A 27852-nucleotide genomic window follows, 5' to 3' on the forward strand; every position below is an offset into this window, starting at 1 on the left:
TGTTATAACAAACAACAACAGCGTTAAAACATTTAGAAGGAAAAAGCCTTATTAGTAAATAAATAGTTAGGCTATTTGTTTCTTCAATATTGGGCAGAAATGTTAATAATGATAGACAAACCCCTGGATAATAATAAATTGTGTATCCTATTTATTTCTTTTTTGTCAGATTATAGCCTACATGATATAGCCTAAACAAAATATAGCCCTTGTAGCAGTTACAAGTTCAACAGTTGCAAAAGGCTATAGGCCTATGTTTTAGGGTTAAACATTTGTATTAACAACTTAACTTACGAAACTTAAGAAATAAACAAAATAGGAATAAAACGAAAGATTCTTTATTTTAGTTTACATATTTGAATGAACAACTAATCTGAAATTAAAAATGTAATAAAAATAAGTAAAATAGCCTATTACTTAACAAAATATAGCCTTATTCAAATATAGGCTTTATAGCCTACAATTTTCACAATAAAAATCAACAAACACATCAACCCCAACAAAATAAAAGACATTTAGGCCTAATTTAATACGTATTTTGGATTAAGTTGTAGGCCTAACTGTTTGCGGGAAGAGGCCGTGTGTCCACGGGCCACACCGTTTTAATGAGATGCTCTGGCGCTAAGTGGGCTGAACGGCGCGCGAGCAGCTCCCGTTTCTGCCACCTGCCACTTCCATATGCGCTCACACCCCGAGCTCGAGCCTGCCACTGGGCGACAGCTGCGTGCTCTCAACGTTACGCAGCAGCAGACACATGTATGCTGACTGCAGCTCCATCAGAGCTCCTTCAGCAGGCAGCCGTGTAGCCCCAACAGACACCAAAACAAACTCGCTTTCAATACCTTCTTTAGTTCATCAACAAACATCTATCGGACTTTTGATCCTTGCTGTGGTCATTTTAATCGATTATTAAAGTTCTCCAACTCACATTCACAAAATAACAATACTAGTTAAACCACGTGCTTTCTCATAATTGCTGTAGGCCAATTAGCCTGGTAATCTTGTGTGCTATTCATTGCAGGTGATTAAACTGATTAGCTGCTTTATTATTTGTGTGTGTGTGTGTGTGTGTGTGTGTGTGTGTGTTGTTAATAGGCACTTTTTTGTTGCAGCTTTCGTCTGTCCCTCATGTTTTGCTCATTTTATTACTGTGCATATATCTAGTAAGTGTACAATTTGCCCTTATAACGCTTCACTTGCATAAGAAAAAAAGCCTAAATATAAACTATGTGTAAGTTATATTTGCCCAGAGGCCGTGCACCACTCAGCATCCCTTCAAAGGAAAAATCAGTTTTTTTTTCTTCTTTTTCCCGCGGGGACTCTGTCTGGTTTGCAGCCTCCCAACAGGTTTGGCTTTAGTCACCTTAGAAACTCATTGTGTCTGTATTTTCCTTTCCCCTCCCGCATTGTCCCCCGCAGTTTGGCGGTAGCTTAACCGGTCAAATGTGTCACAACCAGCTTAAACAAAGCTTCGCCCTCTGTGCTCGCTCTCCACGGCGCTGCTGGTCAGTGACAAACGGATTTGTTTGCAGTAAAAGTGGCTCAAGGCGCGTCTGGTTGTGAAGGTTTGTGCGGTTATATGAGATGTGACAACAAGCGCCCTGTTTGATTTACGTTGGCAGCAGGAAGTTATATTGCTAACGTTGATCAAGTCTGTGGTCAACCAATGGGGTCAGGGTGAGTCAGGTAGGCCTATACCTAGATGTCAGTGCGGGAAAGTAACTACGTTACTTTAGTAGCCCACTTGTAGTTAGTCAATACTTTTTAATCCACTACATAGGCTACTTTAATACCTTTTACATAACCTACTGTTACTGTACTGCTTTGCAGATTCAGATTAATAATACAAAATATAATGGTAGGCTACTAATAAATTGTATTATTATCAGTTAAGATAAGACTGTATTGATCCTGGGGGAAATTTACAAGCTTCCCAGTATATACAATAAAATAGCCCCACCTTTATCAGCTGCAACACTAACATGATGTAGCCAAACATAAATGCATCACTAATTATAATCCAATGATATATGAAATGAGACATTCTGTATAATGAGTACTTTAACTTTTGAGTATATTTTTGATGCTAATACTTTTGTAGGTTACTTTTTTTTTAATGCAGGACTTTTACTTAACAGTATTTCTACACTGTATTACTGCTTTTTCTTACGTTCAAGATCTGAGTACTTCTTCCACCACTGCTCTGTTGGAGGTGCCTGAGGCCTAAGATCGCCAATCACTACTTCTGTTATTGTTTTGCACATGACAAATAAAGAACCATAAACTATGGTACACGTGACAGGTGTTTCAATTCAGCAGACATTACATTTAGTTTGCCCTGTTTATTAAAAAAAACAACATCTGATAGGATCATTTGATATGATTAATAGGATATCAGTAATACACCAAATAACAGGTTGCAAGCCTAAAATCAGTCAATCAACTTTTTCTTCTCATAATTCTATAGCTGAATGTTGAATCAGATAGATACCTACATAGGTTCCCTCTGTGATGTAGCTTAAAATAAGAATGCCTCGTGGCTGGGTTGGCTCAGTGGGTAGAGCAGGTGCACGTTTACTGAGAGGTTTATGCCTTGATGCAGAGGTCCACGGTTCAAGTCTAACCTGTGACAATTTCCTCCATGTCTTCCCCCTCTCACTCCACTTTCTCACCTAGCTGTCCTCTCAAATTAAAGGTGGAAAAGCCCCCAAAAATAATCTTTAAAAAAAGGCCTGTGTTTATCAGACCTCCATCTCTTTATCAGGTTCTTCTTACCTTTATTGATATTGTTACATTCAGTGTTCATGACAGCAGCAGCAGTACTGTAAATTGTGCCAGCCCACGGGGGTGCTGTGCGGCCTGCACTGCTATAAAGTAAACAGGCCCAGGTTTGGAGAGCTTAAACAGCTGTCCGACCTGAGGTTCAACATTGTCCTCTAGACCGGCCTGCTTTACACACTTTTTAGTTTTTGTTTTTTTACAGCTAAACCCCTCAACAGTGAGGTTGAAGGAAGATTACATGACAGAAACCCAAAAGCCAGAAGGTCACATCCTCTTAAGGTAAGTTAATCTCTTCTTGTTGTTTTGATTTCCTCTTCCCTTCTTATCCAAGTTTAAAAATACGAGTTTTTGGGAAAGATCTGACTTGTTTTAACTGGGGAATACTGTTTATACAGCTGAAGTGTTACCAACCTGGTTTAGGAGAGCATGCATGCAATCTGCAAAAATCTTTCAATTCAATTTCCAAAAGGAAGGCTATAAACAAGGATATTGGCTGCAATGCATCATGACTCAGTGGCCTTTTTGAAACTACACAGTCACTCAGACAGAGACAAATTCTTCTTCAGCAAGGTCACAGGGTTGTTTCACTGCTTAAACAAGAAAAGTTCACGTTTTGAAAACAGTTTCTTTCCATTTGTTTAAATATCACCTGAATCCTCTTTTCCGTGATAAAAAAAAACATCTCTCCAAGTCAGCTTTATAAAACACAACTTTCATTTCTTTTTATTTGTAAAATCATTTCTATTTTCCAAGACAAAACATATTGTGTGAAAATAAACATAACATTATATGATCATTACATTTTGAGGCATGTAAACAGAAACACAATGAAAACAAAAGCTGTGGCAGTTTCATTTCCTTTGTCAGACACCACCTCTGACTGATTAGCTTACAAGCTACCTGAGGAAGACATAATTTAATCATTTACAGATCTCTCTATAGATTATTAGTTAGGCATTAACAGTCACTGCCCACCCATACTTCCTTCAAGTCTTGACTAGTATAAGAAGCATTAATGGATCCAATTTTACATTTGTTAACTCTGGTTCAGCTCTGGTTAGGAACCCAGCGGAAGCGGTATCCTCCCTGCTGAGTCCTCGAGGTGAATGCATGTCCGTGTGGAAACACCTGAGTCCTTATGGTGCAGTGTTCTCTAATAGAAGTTCTGAAAGATGAGACGCTCTCTTCAGGCTCTGCTCCGTCCACCGTCATGCTGCTGTCTTTGAATATAGAAGTCTGTAGGCCTGAGAATGCACCGTACATGCGTATAGTCTCTGATTCCTGCGGTAGTCTTGTTCCAGGAGCAGCACTGTGCAGGACGGCATTGCAGCGTGTGCTGACGTCCCTCAGCATGTCCTCCACTGAATCAGAAGACTCAGTTTCATATCCTTCATCCAGTCGCTGCCGCTTACAGGGACTCAGGGAAGTTTTATTACCACAATGCATCACTGGTTCATTTGGGTCTCTGACTTTCATCAGTTTCTGAAATAAAGATTAATTTATGATAATTCATGCATAAGAGGTTATATTGTGATGAAACTGTGTGTACCGTTTAGCTGTGCTTGCCTCAGCCATGTACTTACTTCAAGCACTGAGGCCAGGTGCTTTGCACGGCTGGCTAGCTGCCTGAGGTGAAGGTTTCTCTCCTGAAGGGAGTCAATCTCTTCCTGTTTTCGGTGTAGAGTCTCATGGAGCTGCAGACACACAGAGACAAATATGTTCAGTCATGCTAACAGAAGACACATAACTTAAACTACCTTGGCATGTCCAATTCATGTACATCTTTGTGCTTAGATACTGTTTGAATATGCAAAGTTATTTTAAACGTAGCCCTACTGCACCAGTCACATTACAACCACAAACTCCACTTTTAGCGATGTTTACTATTGTAAATTGTATTGCACTAGTTTACACAAACTCTCCAGTATAATTTTTTTTTTTTGGAGATATAAAGTCTTGTCACAACAGAAGGACCATGACTGAGTCCACACGTGTCAATTAATTTGTCAAAGGGCTTCGGGGTGTCTTGGATAACTCCAACGGAAAAAATAAAATAAAACCGTACATTGGTCATAAATCTGACAGTAAGGATTTACCTGATTATTGATTTCCATTGAATCTCCCAACACCCTGCCTTGGCACTGGGCAAAGCCCTGCCAGTGATCTCCAACTTGGGCAGATGGGTTGCCTGCTTCTGTGGAAGAGTGAACCAGACTGTCCTCCGAAGAGAAGTACCGCTGAGGGGTGAGGAGAGGTATGATACATCCCTGAAATGGTACCAGTTCAGCTGGAGACAGACTGCTCTCCAATGTGGCAGGAGAATCTGACAGAGGAGACAAACGCCCAGGGCTTCAGTCAACATGTGTTAGTTTTGAGGATTCCCTCAATGTTGAAAAGATGATGATGATAATGATGATATTATAATTATATTATTATTATTATTATTATTATTATTATTATTACTACACAGTAGAAGATTAGGTTAGCTTCACTCACCTGCCATGAAATCCAGCGCATAATCTCCAAAGTCTTCTACATCAGATGCATTCACCTGTGGACGATGAGATTAAAATTGACTATTAAAAGACATATATATGGCTATGTATTTTAAACTTTGCTGACAAAGTAAGCATAACTGGCCCAGACCTGGAAGTCCCACCCCGACCAATCAGGGTGATGTGGCTGTATGGCAGGACATGTATTGCTGCCAGCCATTTCAGTAAGTGTGCTGGCGCGTAATGACGCACGGTGAGCTGGTGCCAAAGAGGCTGCGTTATGGACTAAACTTGGGAGGTCCAGCCAATTAGCGGTGGCCTGCGTGTCACGCGTAAACTACAATCTCATTCGTGCAGAATTCCAGCACATCGTGTCAAACATTAACAACCTTGTAGGGATGCAGATCTGCCACCATATTATCTCTCTCTGGTAGATATAAATTGTTGGAAATGCGTGGATTTACATGACAAATCAAATGTCTTAATTAGAAAAAGACATTTCTTTTTGGTACTGACGAGGTTTTTCCTCACCTGAGAGCCGAGGGAGTCGCTCTCTCGTCTCACCACGGACGCACAGTCTTCCAAATCATCCCATGCAATTGTTGAAAAAGCTGTAACACAAGAAAAATGTGTCTGTGTGATTAAACCCTTGAAGTGTATTTATTTACACATACTATATTTATACAAGCGTTAAGGTGGTGCATGAAGTTCAAACAGAACGTCAGAGATGCGCATACCTTGTTCAATGATGCAGGGAAGCTCAACGTACACATTGACTGGACTGCTGCTTCTCGGCACCAGTTTATCCTGCAGGTAGAGAGTCTGTCAACACCACTATACAGAACTGCATGGTGTGCATCATTGTAAAGAGAAAGATGTCAAATACCTTTTTGTTTCCTGCAGGTCTCCTCCCCTGTTGGCCCATTTGGTTTGGGCACATAGCACCAAACACCTTTCTGTTTCTTTGCATCTTCATCAGCACAGTTCTGGCTGCAGCACTGAAGGATCATGGTTTGATTTAGAGCTGATATAGAGGAAATTCTCCCGGTTTGTGTCTCTCCGTGCCGCGGCCTAATAGTTTTGGCCCAATCAAATGCACTTATGTGGTCTCCAGGGAGTGACAGCGTCCTCGGAGATTAAATTGGTGCAGACTAACGGTTTTCTCTGAAGTGTAAAGTGGTGCCGCGCATAACGGCGCCATTACAGCAGGTGCTCTCTGCGTCAGACCTGCCCTCCCTCCGCCTGCAGCCAAATATTCCCTGCACCCTGCCAGAGGCGCATGTAGCCTGGCATGGCTTCTTCCAACCATGTCTGTTTCATACAATCAAACACCTTAGCCTTTGTCTTCATAGTCTTCATAAGGCTGACCAACCCGCTGGCACAGTCCAGACTAATGCTTTGTTCAATACGGCCATATAATCTTGTGCGTAATTTGTATTGTGCGTAAACATATTTAGGTCAAGGCCTGTTGCCACATTTAAAGCGAAGTGAAAAAAGGAAAAGGGCAATTACAGCAAACAGCTCAGTAAACATTCGTGACAAATGCATGTATTACTAAAAAAAAAGAGTAAGCCTAGCTGACCCTTAGCACTGAATGCACCTGTGTGCTCGACACTGTGTCAGCAGGTCGAGATGCCACGCGTAATGGATTATCGGAGAAAGCCCCTCAATTGACCAGTCTGTGTTAGCACAGATCAGTTTCAAATAGTTATACAACGGTAATTAAAGATGTGGGTAAACTGACCTCCGGGCTAAAAGCTACACCAGTCTTTAAGCCACAAAAGCACTTCAACTGGGAGAAAAGTATTTCTGCTATTATCCGTAACGAAGGCCAATAACCTCACATTTAGATATATGTCAGTCTGAAATGATGGGCTCTTGTACTGTTAAGCAATCTAACAGAGCAGTACTGTATGCCATTGTGAGCTTTAATGCCATAGTGCTATGCCCATCCAATCCAGATAAATGTGCCGACATTAACAACATTGAACTGTAGGTGGTGCATTTTGTTAAATCTCATGATTTCTTGTTCATGTCATCCAGTCTCCATGTAATCTGGACAGATTTATTTCAAATAAAAGCCTTTAGCTGAGTTGGAATTATGGCTTTTACATTTTATTATCCATTCAAAGACCAACACAAAATTGTTTACTGATTATTTATTTCATAATAAAAGCAATCAATTAATTACAGTACATTTTCCCAGGTCCTTCATTAAAGAGGTTGCAACAGTAACATATCTCATAAACTTGCAGCAAGTCAGTGCATAAACAGTAAATAATTTAGAATTAATTAAAATAAACAGAATATATTAATGTACTTCATTGATAAACAATAGCTATCAGTAAAATAAATAAAAGTATGCTAAGTTGTAAAACATTCACTCAGTTCAATCAACTGATTCTCTCTGAGGTATAAATGAGGTCTAGATGGGTTTGCACCAGACATAACTTCTAAACATCATCTTTAAATAACCCCAAGAATAAAATCCCCAGTGGAGAGGAATTTGGCATTAAGCTAACATCTGAATAGTGGCACAGTTGTAGTCACATATACATCACTTCCAATGTCTCTTGGTTTAATGACACCAACAGTCTCAGGTTGTCTTTGCATTCCTGGGCCAGATTGTGGTTGTAGCTTCCCTGACTCACAGACAGGAAGTGGCCCGTTACTGCCAGAGAGTCGGTCTCAGAAATCTCAGGGCTCTCAGATGGCTGTGTACATTGTTCATCCACAAAACTGCACCACTGGTCTTCCTGTGACTGGATGGTTGCATGCTCGACAAGCCCTTGTTCAGTTTTCAGTAACTCACTGGCTAGCCTCAGTGCACAGCTAGCAGTCAGAGATGGTGGGTATTTGTTGAAAGCATAGTCTGCTAGACTCAACTCGCACACCTTTTGTGCGAGGTTGCTGCACTGCTGTGGTCTTTTTGTGTTTGGATTCATTATTGTAAACCTGTCACCACTTGTGTTCTCAGTCTCAAGCTGGGCAGCCTCAATGCAGTTGGTATAATAGTCCAGGAAAAAGGCCAGGGTAGGTGCAGCGAGGCGGAAGTTGAGACGGAGGAGGATGAGACACTCCAGGTTGCAGAGCTGCTCCTTTGTGAAGGCATCACAGCACAATGACAAGAGATGGCTGATCCGTGGTGAGCACACCTCCACCTGGGTGACAGAGAAAGGGAGTGAGTTATAATGAATGAAATCCAAACATGCAAACTATTTGTTCTTCAAGCTTCTACCACATCCTAAGACGCACCTGTTTGCAGGCTAGGAGGAGTGTAGTTACACCCAGTAACTGGAAGCAGTCAGCAGCCACCGGTGTGGATGCCATGAACCTGTCCATGATGTTCACTGCCAAGCAGCAGCACTCAAAGGACAGACGAAAATGTTTGTGTACAGGGATGAGCCAGCTGACGAGCCTACACCGGGCCTCTGCAGTCAGCTGCAATGTAGAACACAGACTCAATTAGTATAAACTGCAGATTGAAAGTTTAAATGATTAAAAGATTTGTATTTTAGTGACAGTCAGGGGCATCAGACTTGGGGGGGGGCCACAAAGATACTAGAATGAATAGCTGTGGATGCAGGGAGGGGCCCATATAGAGAATGCCTACAGGGTCCAGAATAGTGTGCTACGCCACTGTGACAATAACTTAAAGATGCCTTTATTAATAAGTGGAAATAAAAACATGAAACATTTTCTATAGCCTGCTATTGGATTTTTATAGCAGTTTCACAAATATTTTCATGTCATTGATCCCAAAGTATTCATGCATTCAGCAACTACACCTGTGTTTCTTTAGCTCCACAATGGCAATATTTTGTTAATTTAAAGTGGATATTGAGGTATAGTGATATGATTAGTTATGAAAAGGTCATCTCTATTGGAAAACTTGATGCCACAATAAATTATTAAACTATAAATGTACTGGGGAATCTAACTATCTCCCTTGAAACACCAAAAGGCAATGTTACCAATAAAATAAAAATGAGCCATTATGTTAGATGACAAATAATATTTTTGGATTGCAGATGTTGTTTTCTTAATTAATGTTAAGTGTTAAAAGTACAGGCTAAATGGTAGTCATAAGTAAAATAAAAAAAAAAAAAGGCAGACAGTGACCTAAACTAATTCATATAAATTGTTAAATAAATAAGCCTAAACATGTTTTCATATAGGATAGGCTACTGTGTTTTCCATTCAGCAACTGGATAGGGCTACATTTCAATGCAATAGACCTGACCTAACACTGTATAACGTGTCTTAGCCTACTTGTGGCTGGCGTGCCAAGCTTTTGCAGGAATGAAACTGCGCCTCTTTCTCCCTCTGGATCTTGAAACCGATGTCCCCGTACTGGAGATACCAGTTGGACAGCTGTCCTGCAGGGGGCTCGTCTGAACGGAGCGGGGACACATCTATCCGCGCCGGGGATGAAATCGGGGAGGACCCCAAGTCTTCCTCAAAACCGGAGTCACTCAACTTGGACATGAGTATCTGCTTTCTGTGCCGGGCAGTCTGCCGCTGCTGGACCGTTGTGTGCGCTTCTGTTGGAGGTGAAGCGCCGGTTGTCCGTCTCAGTTTGTTAACAGGCTCGGAGCTACATTCACCGTTCACAAATGACACCATCTCCGGTAGGTTATTATCTCTCACCGGAGCCTCCACCGGCTGTGTATTAAGTCTCCTGGATGTTGGTTGTGGGTGAGGGGAGTTCCGTCTGGTTACGTCAGTTTTCCCGGGGTTATCCCCGCTCCTGCAGCGCACCTTTCTCCCGTCGCCAGGGCAACCGAGGGTAAACACTAATCACTTGTCCCATGTAGGACTTAATTAACCTAAACCTTGAACCATATGTTATATTTTTTTCTGTCTGCTGGCCTATTTCATGAGACAAAATAACATATCCTTCCTTAAAAGAGTGTGTGAGCGAATGGATTCATCAGATGTAAATTGCTGTTTGAACATGTGAAATTGCTGTAGTTTGTTTTAAATTTGACAAAAAATAACTGAACACATGTGCCTGTATGTGAATTTCTTACGTAAAATAGTGTTCCACATGTGATGAATTAAAATGTATAGGCCTATTGTTTGTAAGGGTATAAAAGGTTATTTCCTGTTTCTTTTTTACTAAAATGTATTATTATTGACATAAAAAGAAAACACCAAAACAAAACACGGCACGTAACAATTTATGTTTATTATGCAAATTTAAGGAAGGTCTGAACTCTGAAAATAGTAAAACATTAAAAGGTGAAGATGGGTGGAGACTAGGCAAAGATCCTCTAACCGTCTCTGACTGAGGTTATGTCATTGTTTATCCATAATAATAACATCTCCAATTTTAGTTTTAGAGGTTTTCTCTACTGACGTTTCAAATCGCTAACGTTAGTGTGCAGTTCATAATGATATCATATATTTAGTAACTAATAATTATTGTACTGTTAAAAAGATTTTGTCTAATCACTTAAAATATACATACACATAAAGAACATATAAACAAAAATACACAAAAAGGTTTTGTCTAATAAATCAGAGGGAACTGTCGTGACGTTGCGGTGTGCGGCACTTTAAGACTGACGATTACAAAACAGACGTCATCTTTCAAACTCCAGTGCAAGACGAGCGATCATGCCAAGTCAGACCTGAGCAAGGCTTCAAGTATGCTCTCTGCACACGTTCAAAAGGTATTTTATTGAATATAATCCTCGTTGTTGATATATTCTGCTGATATTTTACCGATGACTGCATTTGACGCAGCTGCAGGCTGAGCAGCTTGAAAAAAACTGATATAAACAATAACGCTAGCTGTTGCTAGCTGGGTAGCTAACGTTCGTTTTAGGTGTAGTAGTTAGCTAGTAAGCTAAATAGAAATAACGTTAGCTAACAGTAACGTTAGCTGGTTGGGTTATATGTGGCAAGTTAGCTAACGTTAAATTGGTGGACTTACACTAATTTGTTGACGGTGTGTTGGCTACATGCGTGATAAAGTTATACATTGTTAACTCGAGGAAGAAGTAGCGTTAGAGGCACACCAGACCGCATAAGCTAGTAAGCTAGCTTACGCTAACACCATGCAATAACAAGCTCCTAAAGTTGACCAACGTTAAAGTTAACGTTAGCCAGCTAACTTGAGTCTCTGACTAACGTTACATTTGTGCATACACAGGCACCTCAATTAACCTTACGATATTATATATTGATATTATATTAACGAAAGTTAGTGATAGGTTTGGTAACATTAGAAGCACCAATGTTAACGTTAGTTTGTCCACGGAGCCACAGTTTAGACCCGTCAACGTTCACAGCCAATACAAGTCGGTTAACCTTAGTTTGCAGAAGTCAGACAACTATATTACATGGGCATAAAATTACACAATTTATCGCCAGATATCTGTTGGCTCAACTCACTTAAGTTAGAATTGTTGCTGCAAACCTTAATTACCTTAATTTCCTTCTGGATAAATAGTCTCTCTATCTCTCTATCTATCTATCTATCTATCTATCTAAGTTGTGCAACAGTCAGGTCTGAATTACATGATGAGCGGTGAACGGTTGCAGCCAATGAAAGTTTATGCACAAAGAAATAAACAGGCATCTGAAAACGCATTCTGCTGCTCCAAAGAAAAGGCATCTTCTGAAGTCCAAAAAAAAGGCATATGATCCTGTTGGCATACAGTTTGTGTCAAGGATGTTTTGATTACACTAGGGCTGCACGATATGAGGAAAATATGCCATATGTGATAACGTTGTTGAATATCACGATAACGATATTACTTGCGATAAACAAACCAATATTAAAGTGTACTTAGTTCTGCCCTTCTGTTGCTTTCAGTTTTCTTCTAAAATACAACAAATTGCTTGTTGAATTTAAAACAAATTAAAGGAAATGATTTCTAATATTTTATTGAACAAATTGAACATAAAAGGCACCACTTAAAAATGTGAGTTATATTTTAATTTGCAGTTTTCTACTGATATTTTCTTTCAACACACTAACAAAAATTCGTAGTGTCAATCGCGATGTGTTGCAGCCTTTTGCGATATGTATATTGCGATGAAGATAAATAAACAATATATTGTGCCGCCCTAATGAGGACTATTTCCATATTAACAGAACATTTCATTCTGCAGTTTTAGCATAAGTGAACCATGGAAAACTCGGGCAGGCCTTACCGGGCTAGGCAAGGTGGCTGGGACAGGGGAGCAGGAGCAGAGAGAGCGGAAAGCTGGAGGACACAAGACCAGGGTCGAGGACAGAACTACAGATCAGAGGGAGGTCAGCAGGGCAAGAACCCGGGCGGGCCTTACCGGGCCAGTCCCAAGAAGGGAGGCCTGGGGCCACTCGGCTACTCCCCTGGTGGATTCAGAGGTAGTCACAGCCCCTCGCAGAAGGATGACCTCCGGTGGTTTTCTGGTCCTGAGAACAGTGGTGGGAGTCGAGAAGATAACTGGAGAGAGAGCTCGCAGCAGCACTGGAGGAGAAGTACCCAGGGAGAAGGTCCAAACGAGGACAGGGAGCAGGGGGGGAGAGAGGACACTGATGGAAATGGTCATAAATCAGGTAAGGATTTGGAAATTAGACGCTTGGGAAAGAGTGGAACACTTACAGGATTATTCCCACTTAAAAACAAAAAGTATGCCTAAGTCTTAATGGACACCTTAAAAATTTGTTGCACCATGATTCGTTACTCCCCTACAACTCTGATCCTGATCACAGTGATGTACTGTATATATTAAAATCTAGCTTGAGTCTGACTGTAGGAACTTGTACTTGTACTCCATCATCCATGACATATACATATTACTGATTAACTCTATCTCCACAAAAACATATTCAACACGTTTGACACATGCATTTCTTACTTCCAAAAGGGAGAAGACGGAGAAACAGAAACAAGAATAAAGCTTATGCTGAAGAGAACAGGGGCCCAGTGATTGAAGAGTCCACACTCTCCGCCAAAGAGCTGCACAGCCTACAGCAGGCAGAGAGGCGGCTCAACCGAGATGAGATCTACAGCCTGAAGAAGGTACAGGCTGTCTGTGTGGTAGCCCAAATACACAGCCTTATGTATAAGTTGCTTTTGCTCCAGTAATTTTTCGATTGTGTCATTTTTTTTTCTCCAAGCATTGTATTGAGTCTTTCACTGTTTTAATCAATTATGAAAAATTGTTAGTTGCAGACCTAATTTGCTTTGATATGTCTTTTAAGAGTAGTTAAATCTGATTAGGAATTATTTCTTTAATTAAAGTTGTTTATGAGGTACATCAGAGTTAAGAAGATCTATAACAGTGTAATTGTTGCAGCTGTTGTCTGATGTCTGCACTTTCCTCCTTTTTCAATTGGTTCAGAGGTCCCACAGCAACCCTGGTGCACTTTACACCTGCGCTCTGTGTGATGTTCTGCTGGAGTCTGTGTCTGACGCTTACAGACATATTAGAGACAAACGGCACAAGAAAAGGGCCAGGGTAAGGAATAGTCTTATTATACAAAACACTATTTAGATGATTACAGTAAACGCATGTAGACCGATGATGCTACCATACTGCCATTGTGCAGTTATAGTTTGTATGCATTAAAAACTGTGTTGAAACCCTATTTGCTTGTGTGTGGTTGTTTATAGGAGAAGCAAGAGCAAGTGATGCTGACTGAGATTCTGCCTCCTGGTCCAGAGCAGGTCAGTGCAGTAAGTGCTGCGCTAGAGGCTGTTGTCCGGGAACACGGGATGAATGACCAGGATGTTGAGACGAGACAATGTGTTGTCTCCATGATGCAAGACCTCCTTCTGTCCGTCCTGCCTGGTAAGTCACCCATGGACGAAATATTCATTTGGGCACAGAGACATGATCTGAATTCATCCTGATCGTGATATTGCTTTGGAGCAAACAGGATGTTGGCTCTCAGGCTTTACATCAGTTCATTATTATGTGTCTTATGTTCTAATGTTAATAACATTATTCCATATCTCTTTCTCTCATCTGTAGAGATCAGGCTCAGGCTATATGGATCATCTTGCACAAAGTTTGGATTTAAAGATTCGGATGTCAACATTGACATCCAGTATCCACCTCATGTGAGTAGCCCAGTGTGAGTTTGATAGTGTGAATACAGTTTTTTATTTTTTATTTTTTTTGAACACCGTTTTTAATTGTGTTTTCTCACAATTTTTCAATAACATTCGCACACCTCTCAGTAAAAATAAATAAATAGATACAACATAAACAGCTTTTATTTACAGGGTGCAGTTCAGTTGGATAAGACTGTTGTTCAAATTTTTGTTAGATATTCCTTCACACCAGTATGACTTTATGGCAATCTTTAAGTAGAGAAAGGGACAGTTATGGCGTTATGGTTGGCAAAGTGTTTACATTGCAATTATTTTGCATTTGGTATGTTTAAAAGTCACTGTTTTGTGGAGGTTGTGTTATGTAAGACACGCCACATTCATATGTCCTTTTTTATATTGTATTTATGTTTATATAAAGACTTTGAAATGGAATGCCTTCACAGATGCATCAGCCAGACGTCCTGTTGTTGGTCAAGGAGAGCCTCTCTGTGAGCCGTGAGTCACCTCTTATTCATTTAACCGTGATTGTTAAAACAAAACAATTCCACCACAGGAAAATCAGTCATGTGCTAGACTGTCATGGAAGTTTTAAATTTAACAAGTCTTGTTGTGTCCTCAGCTATTTTTGTTGATATGGAAGCTGATTTTCATGCCAGGGTGCCTGTGGTCATCTGCAAAGAAAAAAAGAGGTGGGTAAGGGTTGTTAACTTGCTGATTATTTGCTAATTTAGGAATCAAACTGTGATAGAAATAATCTTTTGAGATATTCAAGTTGGTCATTAATCAAGACATTAGGAAACTACCAGAATGGGTCAGGGTTAAGTAATTGCATCCATAGAGAAGAAAGACAATTACTCATATCAGGGTTACATTACTGTATGCACAAGTACACTAAAATTGTTATTTTTCTCAACAGTGGCCTGATGTGCAAAGTGAGCGCAGGGAATGAAAACGCTTTCCAAACCACCTCTTATCTTTCTGCTCTATCCAGTCGGGAGGCTCTCCTCCTCCCACTGGTTTTGGGCCTTAGACGCTGGGCCCAGGTATGTTTCCAGTTGAGACCCTGACCTGTTACTCACATTAGTCGGGCAACTGGTAAAACCTGCTCAGTACATCCTTTATTTTTTTTTAAACATCACATTTTGTTTTTAACATGTCTTTTTACTGCTTCTGGCTTAGATCTGTAAGATTGACCGTGCAGAGGAAGGTGGGCTGCCACCGTATGTCTTCGCCCTCATGGTTATCTACTTCTTACAGCAGCGCAAAGAGCCCCTCTTGCCTACCTACCTGAAACAAGAGGTGTGTTGTTAACCTGAAAGAAAATATACAGTATACATTTCAGCATTGGCCATAGGTTAAAACTAATCTAATCATCTGATTGTTTTTGGATTAAGGTGTTTTTGAATAGCAGGCTGTCGGACTACAATCTCACGCATACAGAGGATGGACATTTACACTGGGCTTACTCCCCTTCCTCCAAAGAACAGCCAGCAGAGGGCTCGTGTATAAAGGGAAAGGTAATCAAGACACTTTCTTAGGAAAGCGTGTTGGTTCCTTATTTTTGACAGTTTGATGTATTGATTTTACAGTTTTCTATGATTAATGTGCTTTTTCTAGATTAGATGCTTTTATTTATTTTCCCCCCAAAAAAACCTTGCAGAGACATGGAACCTTGGAATGATCGTGTAGTTTAATTACTGTCTGTGTGTCCTTGCAGGTTCCGCTGGTGTTTCAGAGTCCTCACCCGCCTGTGGAAGTCGGGCTTCTCTGGGTGGAAATGCTTCGCTTCTACTCGCTGGAGTTCAACCTGGCTGACAACGTAATCAGTGTACGGACCAGTCCTGTCCTCTCCCGAGAGATGAAAGACTGGCCAAAGAAACGCATCGCTGTGGAGGGTCCGAAACTTTCTCATTTTGTAGACTTTTACAAACTTTTTCTGTAGATTTTCCCAGGTTGAAATAAACAATCGGCAATGAAATGAAATGCCACATTTGCCATTTCACGTTCCATGATTTTAATTCTATCCCAGCCATTAATGGAATACTGTTGATTTTGCAAGTGGAATTTGGAGGTTTTGTTGATCGGCTGACTCCAAATGCTACCCAACCTTGTCTTTCAGATTTTTAAATGAACATATCTAGATTTCTGTTGAATACATAGAGAGGACTTACTCTTAAATGGTTTTAACTGTAAGTAATGTCTGTCTGTTTCTGTGTTCAGACCCGTTTGCTGTAAAGAGAAATGTGGCTCGCACAGTGAACAGCCAGCAAATGTACGAGTACATCATCCACTGCCTCAAAAACACATACAAGTACTTTGCACTGCCACTCAACATGCCAGCTCCTAATCACAAGACGAAGGCAAAGCGTGGACCCATTCAAGGGGCAGAGGACGAGGCTCTGAATGAAGAGACTGCATGCCTGTCAGATTTCAGTCAGCTCAGTCTTCAGCCACAACATGCAAATCAACCTAAAGCTGTAGAAAACGGTCCTGAAGACTCGGATTGCATTATTGAGGAAGAGGAGGAAGTTGAAGAATATAGTGACTCAGATGAAGAACGAGAGAAGGAGAAAGTGGACCTGGGCAAAAGCAGTGTGTCTGAGGAGGATGAGGAGGATGAGGATATTGATGTGGACACCCATAACAGACATCACTTGGACAGCTTCACCACAGAGGATGAGGACATTTTCCCAGTGGACGAGATCTCGGGGGAGGAGCTTTTGTCTGACGAGGAGGGTCCAGATTTGGACACACCTGGTTCAATGGATGAGGAAGAGTTGGAGTTGGCACCTGTGAGTCTCTCACCTCAACCTTTAAAGGATACAACTAAGTATGAGGGCCCAGAAAATAAAGGCCAACAACAGATGAGACGGTCTTATGAGTTCACCAGGCAAGCTTTCACCAGAGGCAAGGTAAGTGTAGCCTCCTATTTGTTTTCAGTTTATGTACAGTTTTTATGAATACCTCCTCTGGAAAGTAATTCCCCAGTTCTTATGACTATATAACACATTTCAAACTTAAGTGGACATTTTAAATCTGTTTGGGGTTTTTAATATTTAGGTTGTAGGTTACTGGAAGTTAAACTAGACAAGAAACTGTGGCAAATAAGCCTGTGTGTGCATCATCTAAATTAAATTCCTTTCAATCTCTCTTAGTCCCACATGGTGGTGTGCAGCTTGTGCAAGCGTGATGGACATCTGAAGAAAGACTGTCCGGAAGATTTCAAGAAAGTGCTGCTGGATCCTTTGCCCCCAATAACACCAGAGTTTGTTAGTGTCCTTAACAAAGTCTGTGAGCAGTGCTACAGTGAGTGATACAGTATGTAATTGCATTTGGGTCAGAGATAAATACATTAACAGCAATGAAATGCCACCCACTTGTATCTTACTAACATCAGATTTCAAAATTATATAAGGGAAATGCTATTACACAAGGAAAGAGCATGTATGCATTTTTATTCTTTTTACACAAAACATGGTTTAAATTAAGCTTTCAAGGCATTTGATTATATTTTTAAATGTGTCAAACATATTTGAACATTGGGGCTAATGGAAAAACTTTTTTTTTTTTTCTTCAATTCTTTTTAATTTTATTTAGATTTTAGTAACATTTAAATCCAAATTCCAAAGTGTTCCAAAGAAAGTCAGTCAGATTATCTGTACCTGGCTCATATGACCAGTCTCGCCCACTTCACAGTTTGTCAATAAGGCAAGTTTCTTAAACCCCTTGTACTTGCAACTTAAACAATACGTTTGAGTGGTACTTGCATGAGTCCCAATATGTATTAAAAGGGCTTGAGCTAATGACCTCAATGTTACATGTAGTCTATATCCACGACTTTCCACTTTCGGGATTGCCCCGTTACCGCCGGAAATACCGCCGTATGCCCTTCTTTTCACCCGGATTTCCGTTACCTATCGCTTTCTTTGTGTTGGAATTTTAAACTCCTGTCGATTTATGAGGACTATTGTTAACGGCTCCTCAGATATCTGCAGGGTAAATTCAGACAGCTAGCTAGACTCTGTCCAGTCTGAGTTTTCTGTTGCACGACTAAAAACACTTTTCAACATACACATTCCACCAAAACAAGTTCCTTCCCGAGGCAGTTTTGCAGCGGCACCGGAGCTCTATGCAGCGCTTAGCGCTGCCCAAGACGACTGTGATTGGTTTAAAGACATTCCAATAAACCAGAGCACGTTTCTCTCACATACCGGAATGCTATGTGGAATAGACCCTCCTCCGCAGCGCTGTGGAGGAAGGTCTGGCAATGCGAGACTGTTACTTCTAACTGAACCCTCAGTAGCTTTTGTACCAGTTAACTTAAATCAAAGTATTTTTTACTCACCATATGCTATGTACCAGCAGTGTACAGCAGTGATGAAGGATTGCATGCATATAGAATGAGTACTATTTTTAAAACCTGTTTTACATAACGTGCACATTTCTTTCCAATGACATCCTCTCAGTCTGCCTCATATTGACCACTATTGTGTGGTATAATTATAATCATTACAGTTGAAATCATTAAAATAAAGTGTATGACTTTGGTCAGCTCTGATGATGGCTCTTTTTTAGCTGACTTCGCCCCAGATGAACTGGAAGTGGGTGTAAGAGAGCACATCCTTCAAGACCTGGAGACCTTTGTCAGACGACAGTTTGCTGGTTTTGCTGGTAGTAAACCACCATTTTCACTGTTTGCCATCTTTTAGTATTTCCAAACTTAAACTAGCATGATAATAATTCATGACAGTGCATTTTATTCAACTGCCTATTAACCACTAAGATATTATAACAGAGTGCACACTTAGGATGAAACTAACACATCATGTTTTGTGATGGGACAGGAGCTAAGCTCCAACTGTTTGGATCATCCAAAAATGGCTTTGGCTTCAGACAGAGTGACCTCGACATCTGTATGGTGCTTGAGGGACAGGAGACCATAGATGTAAGTAACATTTTGAACTTATTGCAAGTAATGAGATGTAAATTCTTGTGGAAATATATAATTTTGGCAACATGACCAAATTCCTATTTCAGAAACTTGAGTGTGTTTATTGAATTGAGTATTGTATGGAAACAGAAAACAAGTTTTGTTGGTCTTCCGTGTTTCTACTACAATCATTTTGAGAATTAAATTATGAGGCATTAGTTAGCGTGATTCATTGTAATATCTAATCCCTAAAACTGAACTCGGTTCATGAATGTCTTCCACAGGATGTTGACTGCATCAGCATCATTGAAAGCTTAGCAAGACTGCTGAAGAAACATCCAGGTAAGTAATAAGTCATGGCAGTTTTATTTTCGTAGGCCAAGATCACAATCTGTGCATCATACAACACCCTCTACCCTCAGGCCTTCTGTTCAGATACGGAGAAACTCCCCAAAGAACCCTTTTTAACGTCGGTTTAACAATACATTTGAGCTGACCCACCTGTAAAACGGAACATTTGGCATTTACTCTATACTTCCAGTGGCTCACAGGAGGTTCTAAAGGTTTATTAAGTAATAATAGTTTCTCAGCTTGCAGCCATTCCATTTGTTTCCATTTGGAGGTCATGGTAACAAGTCATTTAAGGAAAGCTAATGGTCAAATAATAGTTTGTCTCTTCGTTTGACAAATTCCTCAAAAAGTAAAATGTAAAGATTTAAAGATCACAAAATGTCAATGCATCCATTTTGACCTGTTTCCACATCTGCACCCTGTCACCAGGTCTGAAGAACATCCTGCCCATCACCACAGCAAAAGTACCGATCGTGAAGTTCTACCATGTTCGCACTGGCCTGGAGGGAGACATTAGCCTCTACAACACCCTGGTAAGGCTCTTTCTCCCTGTTTTTTTTCCCCCCAGTTTTTATTTTGTCTCAAATTTGCTATTGAATAACTTATCATACTTTTCATGCTTTACAAATCTTTCTTTTTCAGGCCCTGCACAACACAAACCTGCTGGCTTCGTATGCCGCCATTGACCGAAGGGTGAAGATCCTCTGTTACGTCATGAAGGTTTTCGCGAAGGTTAGTGTGCTTTCGACACTCAAGGTGTCTTTGTAGGTCTTCAGTGTCATATGATATATTGTATTACAGAGTTTCCCACAGGTTAAAAATGTACTTGGGGTGGTGCAGGATTTGGCGGCGCGTGATTGCTGGGTTCAGTAAAAACTAGTCAAATGAACTTATGAACTATTTATTGACAACAATGACTAGGCTACATAACATTAACAGATACTTTCAGAATAAATAACTATTTACATTTTAATCATATCGGACTAAAAGATTATACAGATGAAGTGTAGCCATGATGTGCTTTGTAAATTAAATCTGGTCTGGTCATTAAATCTAAACGTTATGGTTCAGCAGATAAAATACCTGATTACCCATTATATATAACTTAACCTAAATACTATGATCCATATAGAAAGTTACATGTTATTAAAAATCTCAACTCTGTCTCCTCCTAATTCCTGTTAAATCATATAAGACTAAAGCTATCTAAAGTTAAAAACATTTTTCTGTAATTTTGTTAGATCATTGTTCGTTTTTTAAAGTGTTTTTAATCCGTGTTTTGGGGATCGTAAACACAGTTTTGTAGGCTATGTCCTTGTTGCATTCGTTAAGATCTCATCTGAAGATTTCTGTCAAACAACTCTGAGTTGTAGTTTAAAACTTTTACAGTATATATATATATATATATATATATATATATATATATATATATATAAAATAAAATATTGGGTTTTATTCGGGCTCAAGTCCATAAATACAGTTAAAGGGTCCAGGCACGGAAAACGAGAACTATAGGCTAAATTGGCAACAATTAGCTCCATTATAAAGATATGGAGTGGAGGAGACTGCTGCGGACAGGGGTACCAACCAAACTCTGATAAATGACGCTCAGGGAGGATCCCCAACAGCGGCGTGGCCGTGGCATTTCTATGGTTTGTTAATACAGTTAATCCTAAGGCAAGACCAGCAGCACCATGCTACTACTAACGATAGCCTCTGAGCCTGAAGTAAAGTGCTGACGCTGTCATGCACGCGGAGCGCAACTTCACAAGGGGGAGGGGTTGGAGGCCGCTGGCATGTGTGCGTTGTATAAAATACATTGAATGTAATTCGGATGTTATCTACCTGGGCGGTGCACCCAAGTAAAACCTATGTATGGGAAAAACTGTATTAAGTATTACCGTCATATTTCTTTTTGTCTCATTACAGATGTGTGACATTGGGGATGCTTCACGTGGTAGCCTCTCGTCCTACGCTTACACCCTCATGGTGCTGTTCTTTCTCCAGCAGAGAAACCCACCAGTTATCCCTGTGCTGCAAGAGGTACTGACATGTATAAAATAAAAATAAAAGATGGGTGGTTAAATCTTTGTTTCCATTTTAAACTATCCCAGAAACTTTATTTTATCCCTCCAGTCTGAACACCGTTTTAGTTCAAACTTGTAAAAGCAAACTAAGACCTTATAGAATCTCTTTATGCAGGCCCTTCTAAAATCCCAGATTTTACTCTAATCTTTCTCATGATTTTGGTATTTGACATCCCAAACGCCACCAGATTTTGGGCCTTTTCTATAGAGGTAATAACTTCATAAAGACGAAGTTATTACACTATTGCCAAGAATATGCATATTTTTTCTGAACGTCTCAACTGTTTGTTGCAGATTTATGATGGAAAGAAGAAGCCAGAGGTGCTAGTTGAAGGCTGGAATGTGTACTTCTTTGATAACCTAAAATCCCTTGTGAGTATTTTGTATTTTTTCCTTTTTTTTTTTTTTTTACACATATGAGTGCCCTTGTAAACACTTTTAGTAAATATGCACATCACACCGTGTCTTAATAACACATTAATCTTGTCTTCTTCATCCTGCAGCCCAGTTACTGGCCACATTATGGGAAGAACACTGAGACGGTGGGGGAGCTGTGGCTCGGCCTGCTCCGCTTTTATACCGAGGACTTTGACTTCAGAGAGCATGTTGTCTGTATCCGTCTGCACAGCTGCCTCACCACCTTCAACAAGCAGTGGACGTCCAAATACATTGTCATTGAAGGTCAGCTTGTGTAACAAACTCAGGCTCCAGACTTGTGTAAAACACCGAAGCACATAAGTATTATTGCACCAGGCAGATGCAATAAATTGTTGTGTCCTGGTTTCAACTTATCTAACAACACAGGCTATTTTAAAATGATTGTTTTGGTACTATAACATGCTGCTGTCTATCCAGTCATATCACTGTTAATGATAAGTATTGTTAGTTTTCTTTTCTGAATCAAAATGACAAAATGTGTATGGCTGCTATGAAATATTTTTCATTGTTAATTTGTCTTGCTTTCTCTTCTCTGTTCATATTCCAGATCCGTTCGACCTGAATCATAATCTTGGTGCTGGTCTTTCCAGGAAAAGTAGGATTATTTCTGTCCGTATTAGGGCTGCTCTATTATGGGAAAAACATATAATCACGATTAATTCGGTCAATACTGAAATCACGATAATTTAACACGATTACTCATTGACTTCTGGAAAGATGTTGCAATTATTGAACTTAAAAAAATTTGGAAAAAGTTAAATAAATCGACAGTAAAAAAACACAACTGTGAAATTTGCCTTAATACTTTTCCTATTTTAAACTTTATTTTTTCATTCAGAACACAAGAGAAGATAGGAGTTTACTTGCAAAATGTAATGAGCTAAATAATTGTTTTTATCGATTATTCTGTTTTTGTGATCACTGGGAGTCGAAATCATAATCACGATTACATTTTGATTAATTGCACAGCCCTAGTCCGTATCTTGTGTTGTCTCATTGCCTTTGTCCCTGGTGTCTTTTCTAATATATTTTCTTGTCTTGTGTCATCAAAACAGTGACCAACTTCATCATGAAGGCTTTCATCAACGGCAGAACAGTGTTTGGAACACCAGTGAAAGCCTTTCCTCCCATGTACCCCAGTCAGATGGTTAGTGTTTGCTGTCTAAACGCCACATTTGCACATTGTGGTGACATTATCCAAGCATTAAAATTGTGATGTGTCTTTACTTGTCCCAGGAGTATTTCTTCGATCCTGAAGTCCTCACTGAGGGAGAAGTGGCTCCCAATGATCGCTGCTGCCGCATCTGTGGCAAGATTGGCCACTTCATGAAAGACTGCCCCATGCGTAAAAAGTAAGTATAATCACAATACATGTCTGAATTTGTCACAGTGTGTACTTGCAGATAAAAGTCTATCTGCACCATGTCTCGGGCTACATGTTTGTCATATATTGTTCACATTTTTGGCCCAGGTCCAAACACAGGCGGGACTCTGAGAGAAGGCCAGAGCACTTGCGAGACACCGCAGAGGATCAGGTCAGACACAAGAGTGAGCACTGGAGGAAAAGAGATGCACTAGAGGTGCGCTGCTGCTACCTGTGTGGATCAAGTTCCCACATCAAGAGGGACTGTCAGCTGTACAGAAGCCCTGCAGGTACTGTACAGTTATTTATTTTTTTCAATTGCATTAAGCCCTTCTAAAAGATTTCTTTTAACTGCATAGTTTCCTTTATATTCTACTACATCAAAAATATAAAGTACAAGAAGTTATTATGCATTGATGTTATTCATAAAGATTAAGGAAGCAACTGACTTATTTCCTTCATGTTATTGTCATTTGGCAGGAAATGTGAAGATGGATGGCTTTTCTTCCACACCTTCAGCGCACTTGAGGAATTTGAGAGAAAAGGAGAGACAGGTATGATCTCACCGCCCATTAGGGCTGCACAATATGTTATTTTATCTTCATCGCGATATTAACTGGCGCAATAAACACGCAAAAGGCTGTGACATATCGCGAAAAACACTCGGAGATTATTTTTTTGTTAGTTGAAATAAAATATCGGTAGTAAATTGCACTTTGAAATGTAACTGTTATTTCTTTTTTATGTTGTGCCTTTTTATATTAAATTCAAAGTCCAATTTGTTTAATAAAATGTTGGAAATGATTTCATTTGTTTTAAATTCAACAAGCAATTTGTTGTATTTTAGCAGAATACTGAAAGCAGCAGAAATGCAAAACTGAGTACACTTTATCTGTTTATTTATCGCAAGTAATATTGTTATTGCGATATTCAACATTATCGCATTTGAATATTTTCTTCATATTGTGCAGCCCTACCATTTCTGTACACTGCTACACATTAGACCCTGTTTATCTTCCTTTTTTTAGGGTTCACCTGTCCAAGAAGAGAAGAAGAGAAAGCAACAAAATGTGATATTAAGTCCACAAGCTGGTATGTAAATTTACTGTACTTTTTTGCTGCAATTGAAAATCCTTAGGTGCTGAGTCTTTCACTGTGACAGTACCTAATTGTCAGTGTCATTGTATAGCTAATTTATTTAAAAAAAGTATTGTTTAATTTAAATTCCTGGAATAGAAGAAGTGATTTAAAATACTGCACCTCAACTATCATAAAACATGTTTTCCCATTATGGACGCAGCTTTCCCTTCAGCATACATTTTCAGGCCATGTTTGAATTATTTTTCCCCATATGCCCAACCCCAACAACCAAAAATATGTCTATAATTCAGGGAGACAAGTTGACCTGTACAGAAGAATTAGTCTCAGTAAAAACAGGTTTTCTCGAGGCATCAACTGTCTTGTCTTAGGGCTGCTGAGAGAGAATGAGAGCAAGAAATGTTCGCAGCAGGTTCAGGCTCATCCATCTTTCTCTGGACTCAGGATTGCACGTTTGCTAATGTTTGGGCTAACGTTTAGCATTTTGCTCCTGTTTTTTTTTTCTTTTCTTTTTATATAGTCAAACATTTTATGAGTGATCATACTTATAAATAAATAAATAAATAAATAAATAAATAAATAAAGTAAATACAGCGGTCAGTTTATCAGGATGAGGCAGTCTGCTCTGTTTTGTCATTTAGCCTGATAAGATAAATAGTTTTTAGATTTATAAAAGTGTACCAGTGCAGGTTAAAAATGTTTTGGAATCAATTTTGACAATTGCATTCTTGTTCGTTTCAGGTAGTTTAGCCTGCCGAAATTTGGGTCGCACTGGTCACAGGAAGAGCCCGGTGGAATGAGCAGCAGCTATGGCTACACAAACCACAAGGTTCTACTCTTGTCCAGGCTAACAGCAACCCAAAGTCCAGAAACCATTGAATCTGAAGGGTACTGTTGGGCCAATGGGAGCCTGTTAAAAGCCAAAGCCAGGACGCCTTGACTTGAAGCCAAATAGGGCCTTTTTATGTTTGTTGTCTCCCCTCCTACCCCCCCACCCTCCTCCCAAGCTCTCCTTGGAGGAGCTTTTTAATGCGTTCATTTTAACAAGAGAAGCCATTATGCATGCACCACATGTCTTTGTTTACCTACACTGCCAGTCAAGTTTTTTTTTTTTTTTTCTTTTTTTTGATACTCATCACATCTAAAAGTAAGTCATTCAGAAATGTGTTCATTAATAGCTTTGCTCTTGATCACCATAATAAGGTATCTTTTGCAGACAACCTACTATATATTTGTATTCTATTTGATGCTATTACTTTTTGACACTATTGGCTCAACTCTGTTAAGACAAAGTGTTTGTAAACACTACTACAGCTGTGAGACAAATGGACATGGCGATGGTATGGTGTGTTGTCTGCTACTTTTAAAGTGACTTGAGGTCCTCAACATGAAGGCCGTTTCAAATGAAACCAGGAAGTCACTATCGCTTCACTTAGTCTTTATTTTATAATTGCAAGATTTTTTAGGATGAATTTCCAATTATGTTTTTAAAAAAAAATTACAATTCAGTTTGTTCCAAAACTTGAGAATGGCAGTGTAAGTAATGGCCAACATCGTTTTTCTTTTTAAATCAAATTTCTTTTAAATCCTGTTTAATTTGTCCTCTGCACTGACGTCCAGCAGTCCATCTCTCCTTCAGCCTTGAAAGCAGCTCAACCTACAGTATGTTTGTGTCTCTGTATTAGAGAAACCACCCTGTAGATATATTTTCAGGATCATAGGATTATTTTTTGAGACTGCTGATCCACCCCGGTTTCATAGATCCATACTGCCCCTCAACTATGTGTGTACAGGACAGTGAAATGGCTCTCTCTGACCTATATGTGTCTCCACACATTCTAAGAAGTGTTTATAGTGCAACCACATTTAGCTGAAAATATTGGACTATAAACTGGTAAGGTTTACACACAAAAAAACTAAACTGTTCCAGCTGATAGTTTACGCTGTTGCAAACACTGTTAATTTACTCCTAAACTAGAGGTGATCTCAGTGAAGAGATAAATGTATTTATTTGCCACAAAGGCTTCATTTTGTTGTAATGGTGCCACAGATTTGTAGCTGCACTGTGCGAGGGTACACCCCCTTTAATTATGTTGCTGCTAGTTAAATGTCTCAAAGACCTGCTTATCATTCAACTTCGAATATGGACTGTCTGGCTTTATTGTTGTCCTAATATGGCTGGATTTTATTAAAATAAATGTGTTGTTGATGGTATTATAATCAAATTTCTCATTTTAAAGTAGCTTTGTTTTAATGCCAGCTTTATTTCCATTTCTTTTGTTGGACTAAAATGGGAGGTTTAGTTTATAAGGAACCCCGATCCTGCCAGGAAAGGTTGGCTTGCAATCCATTTTGTCTCAAATAATTCATTAAACTAAATCAAATCCCAGTGTTGTTTTTTTTCCCAAAACAATGTTTATTGATATCACTGTTGGTGCATTCATACAACATATTAGTTATCAGTGATGTGTGACTCCTGTAATAAACATGACATGAAATGATGGGTGGATGGGTAACTATTTAGATTTTATTTCCCTCTTTGTCTTTGCTTCATACATGTTAGCCAATACAGTAGCCAGTAAACATAACCACTGTATTATAGTATTTTATAAGAAACTGAACTCGCTGTGTGTTTACACGAGTAATGATTTCTATCCTGGGCCCCGTTTCAGGAAGGAGGTTTAACAAACTGAGTCTAACCCTGATGTCTGCGTTGATTTACCCTGAGATGGGAAACTGAGTTTTCGGTTCCAGAACAGCTGATATGAGTTGGTTCAATCAACTCAGAGTATGTTCACGCGCGTCCACCACCACAATAAAAAGGCAGCGTGAATGCAGCCATGATACTACGATTCACCATGGCAACAGTGGCGGTCGGCGGAAATACTCATGCGCACATACAGCGAGTTTGAACATGTATTTCGTTAAAAAAGCAATCACAGCAGCTGCTGCAAAAGAGAGAATTTGCGTGGAGAAAATGCTGCTAGAGTAAATGCGCATATTCCAATTTAATCATAAGTATAATATTACTGGTGAAATGGTATTTAACCTATAATCTATTTAGGTGCAATACTGCGGGCGAAAAAGTCCTAGGCCTACTAATCCCATTCTGAGGCTGCAGCACCATTAACAGAATTTTAATTCATTATCTTTTATTTCAAAGGGTTTACATCATTTACCTGCAATACTGTGGAACTCCTTTTTAATGGCTCTTACTGCCGTTTGCAAAAATAAAAATGTAATGTGACAC

General features: G+C 39.7%; 3 protein-coding genes across 3 annotated transcripts; 1 reads left to right on the plus strand and 2 right to left on the minus strand.

Moving 5' to 3' along the window:
• Positions 1 to 3828: 3828 nt before the first annotated feature.
• Positions 3829 to 6246, minus strand: mcidas (multiciliate differentiation and DNA synthesis associated cell cycle protein). The gene is made up of 7 exons (XM_078249773.1): positions 6163 to 6246; positions 6014 to 6083; positions 5808 to 5887; positions 5278 to 5332; positions 4878 to 5104; positions 4365 to 4475; positions 3829 to 4263 (listed from the first exon to the last, which is right to left on the minus strand). Exons 1-7 carry the CDS (start codon positions 6244 to 6246, stop codon positions 3829 to 3831), a joined length of 1062 nt encoding a protein of 353 aa, XP_078105899.1.
• Positions 6247 to 7474: 1228 nt separating this feature from the next.
• Positions 7475 to 9941, minus strand: ccno (cyclin O). Its single transcript, XM_078249774.1, has 3 exons — positions 9549 to 9941; positions 8532 to 8717; positions 7475 to 8437 (listed from the first exon to the last, which is right to left on the minus strand). The coding sequence occupies exons 1-3, from the start codon at positions 9900 to 9902 to the stop codon at positions 7823 to 7825; spliced, it is 1155 nt and encodes a 384-aa protein (XP_078105900.1). The 5' UTR covers positions 9903 to 9941; the 3' UTR covers positions 7475 to 7822.
• A 912-nt stretch (positions 9942 to 10853) lies between these two features.
• On the plus strand, positions 10854 to 26991 carry tut7 (terminal uridylyl transferase 7). The gene is made up of 29 exons (XM_078251207.1): positions 10854 to 10954; positions 12402 to 12831; positions 13143 to 13297; positions 13620 to 13736; positions 13892 to 14069; positions 14253 to 14341; positions 14779 to 14830; positions 14955 to 15024; positions 15252 to 15378; positions 15515 to 15634; positions 15730 to 15852; positions 16053 to 16230; positions 16556 to 17247; positions 17491 to 17641; positions 18911 to 19006; positions 19180 to 19280; positions 19550 to 19607; positions 20046 to 20149; positions 20259 to 20348; positions 21546 to 21659; positions 21998 to 22075; positions 22207 to 22384; positions 22689 to 22736; positions 23197 to 23288; positions 23378 to 23493; positions 23613 to 23794; positions 23985 to 24058; positions 24533 to 24596; positions 25344 to 26991. Exons 2-29 carry the CDS (start codon positions 12420 to 12422, stop codon positions 25400 to 25402), a joined length of 3918 nt encoding a protein of 1305 aa, XP_078107333.1. The 5' UTR covers positions 10854 to 10954; positions 12402 to 12419; the 3' UTR covers positions 25403 to 26991.
• The last annotated feature ends 861 nt before the right edge of the window (positions 26992 to 27852 follow it).

Source organism: Sander vitreus, chromosome 5, assembly GCF_031162955.1.
Source record: "Sander vitreus isolate 19-12246 chromosome 5, sanVit1, whole genome shotgun sequence".
In the NCBI taxonomy this organism is placed as follows: domain Eukaryota; kingdom Metazoa; phylum Chordata; class Actinopteri; order Perciformes; family Percidae; genus Sander; species Sander vitreus.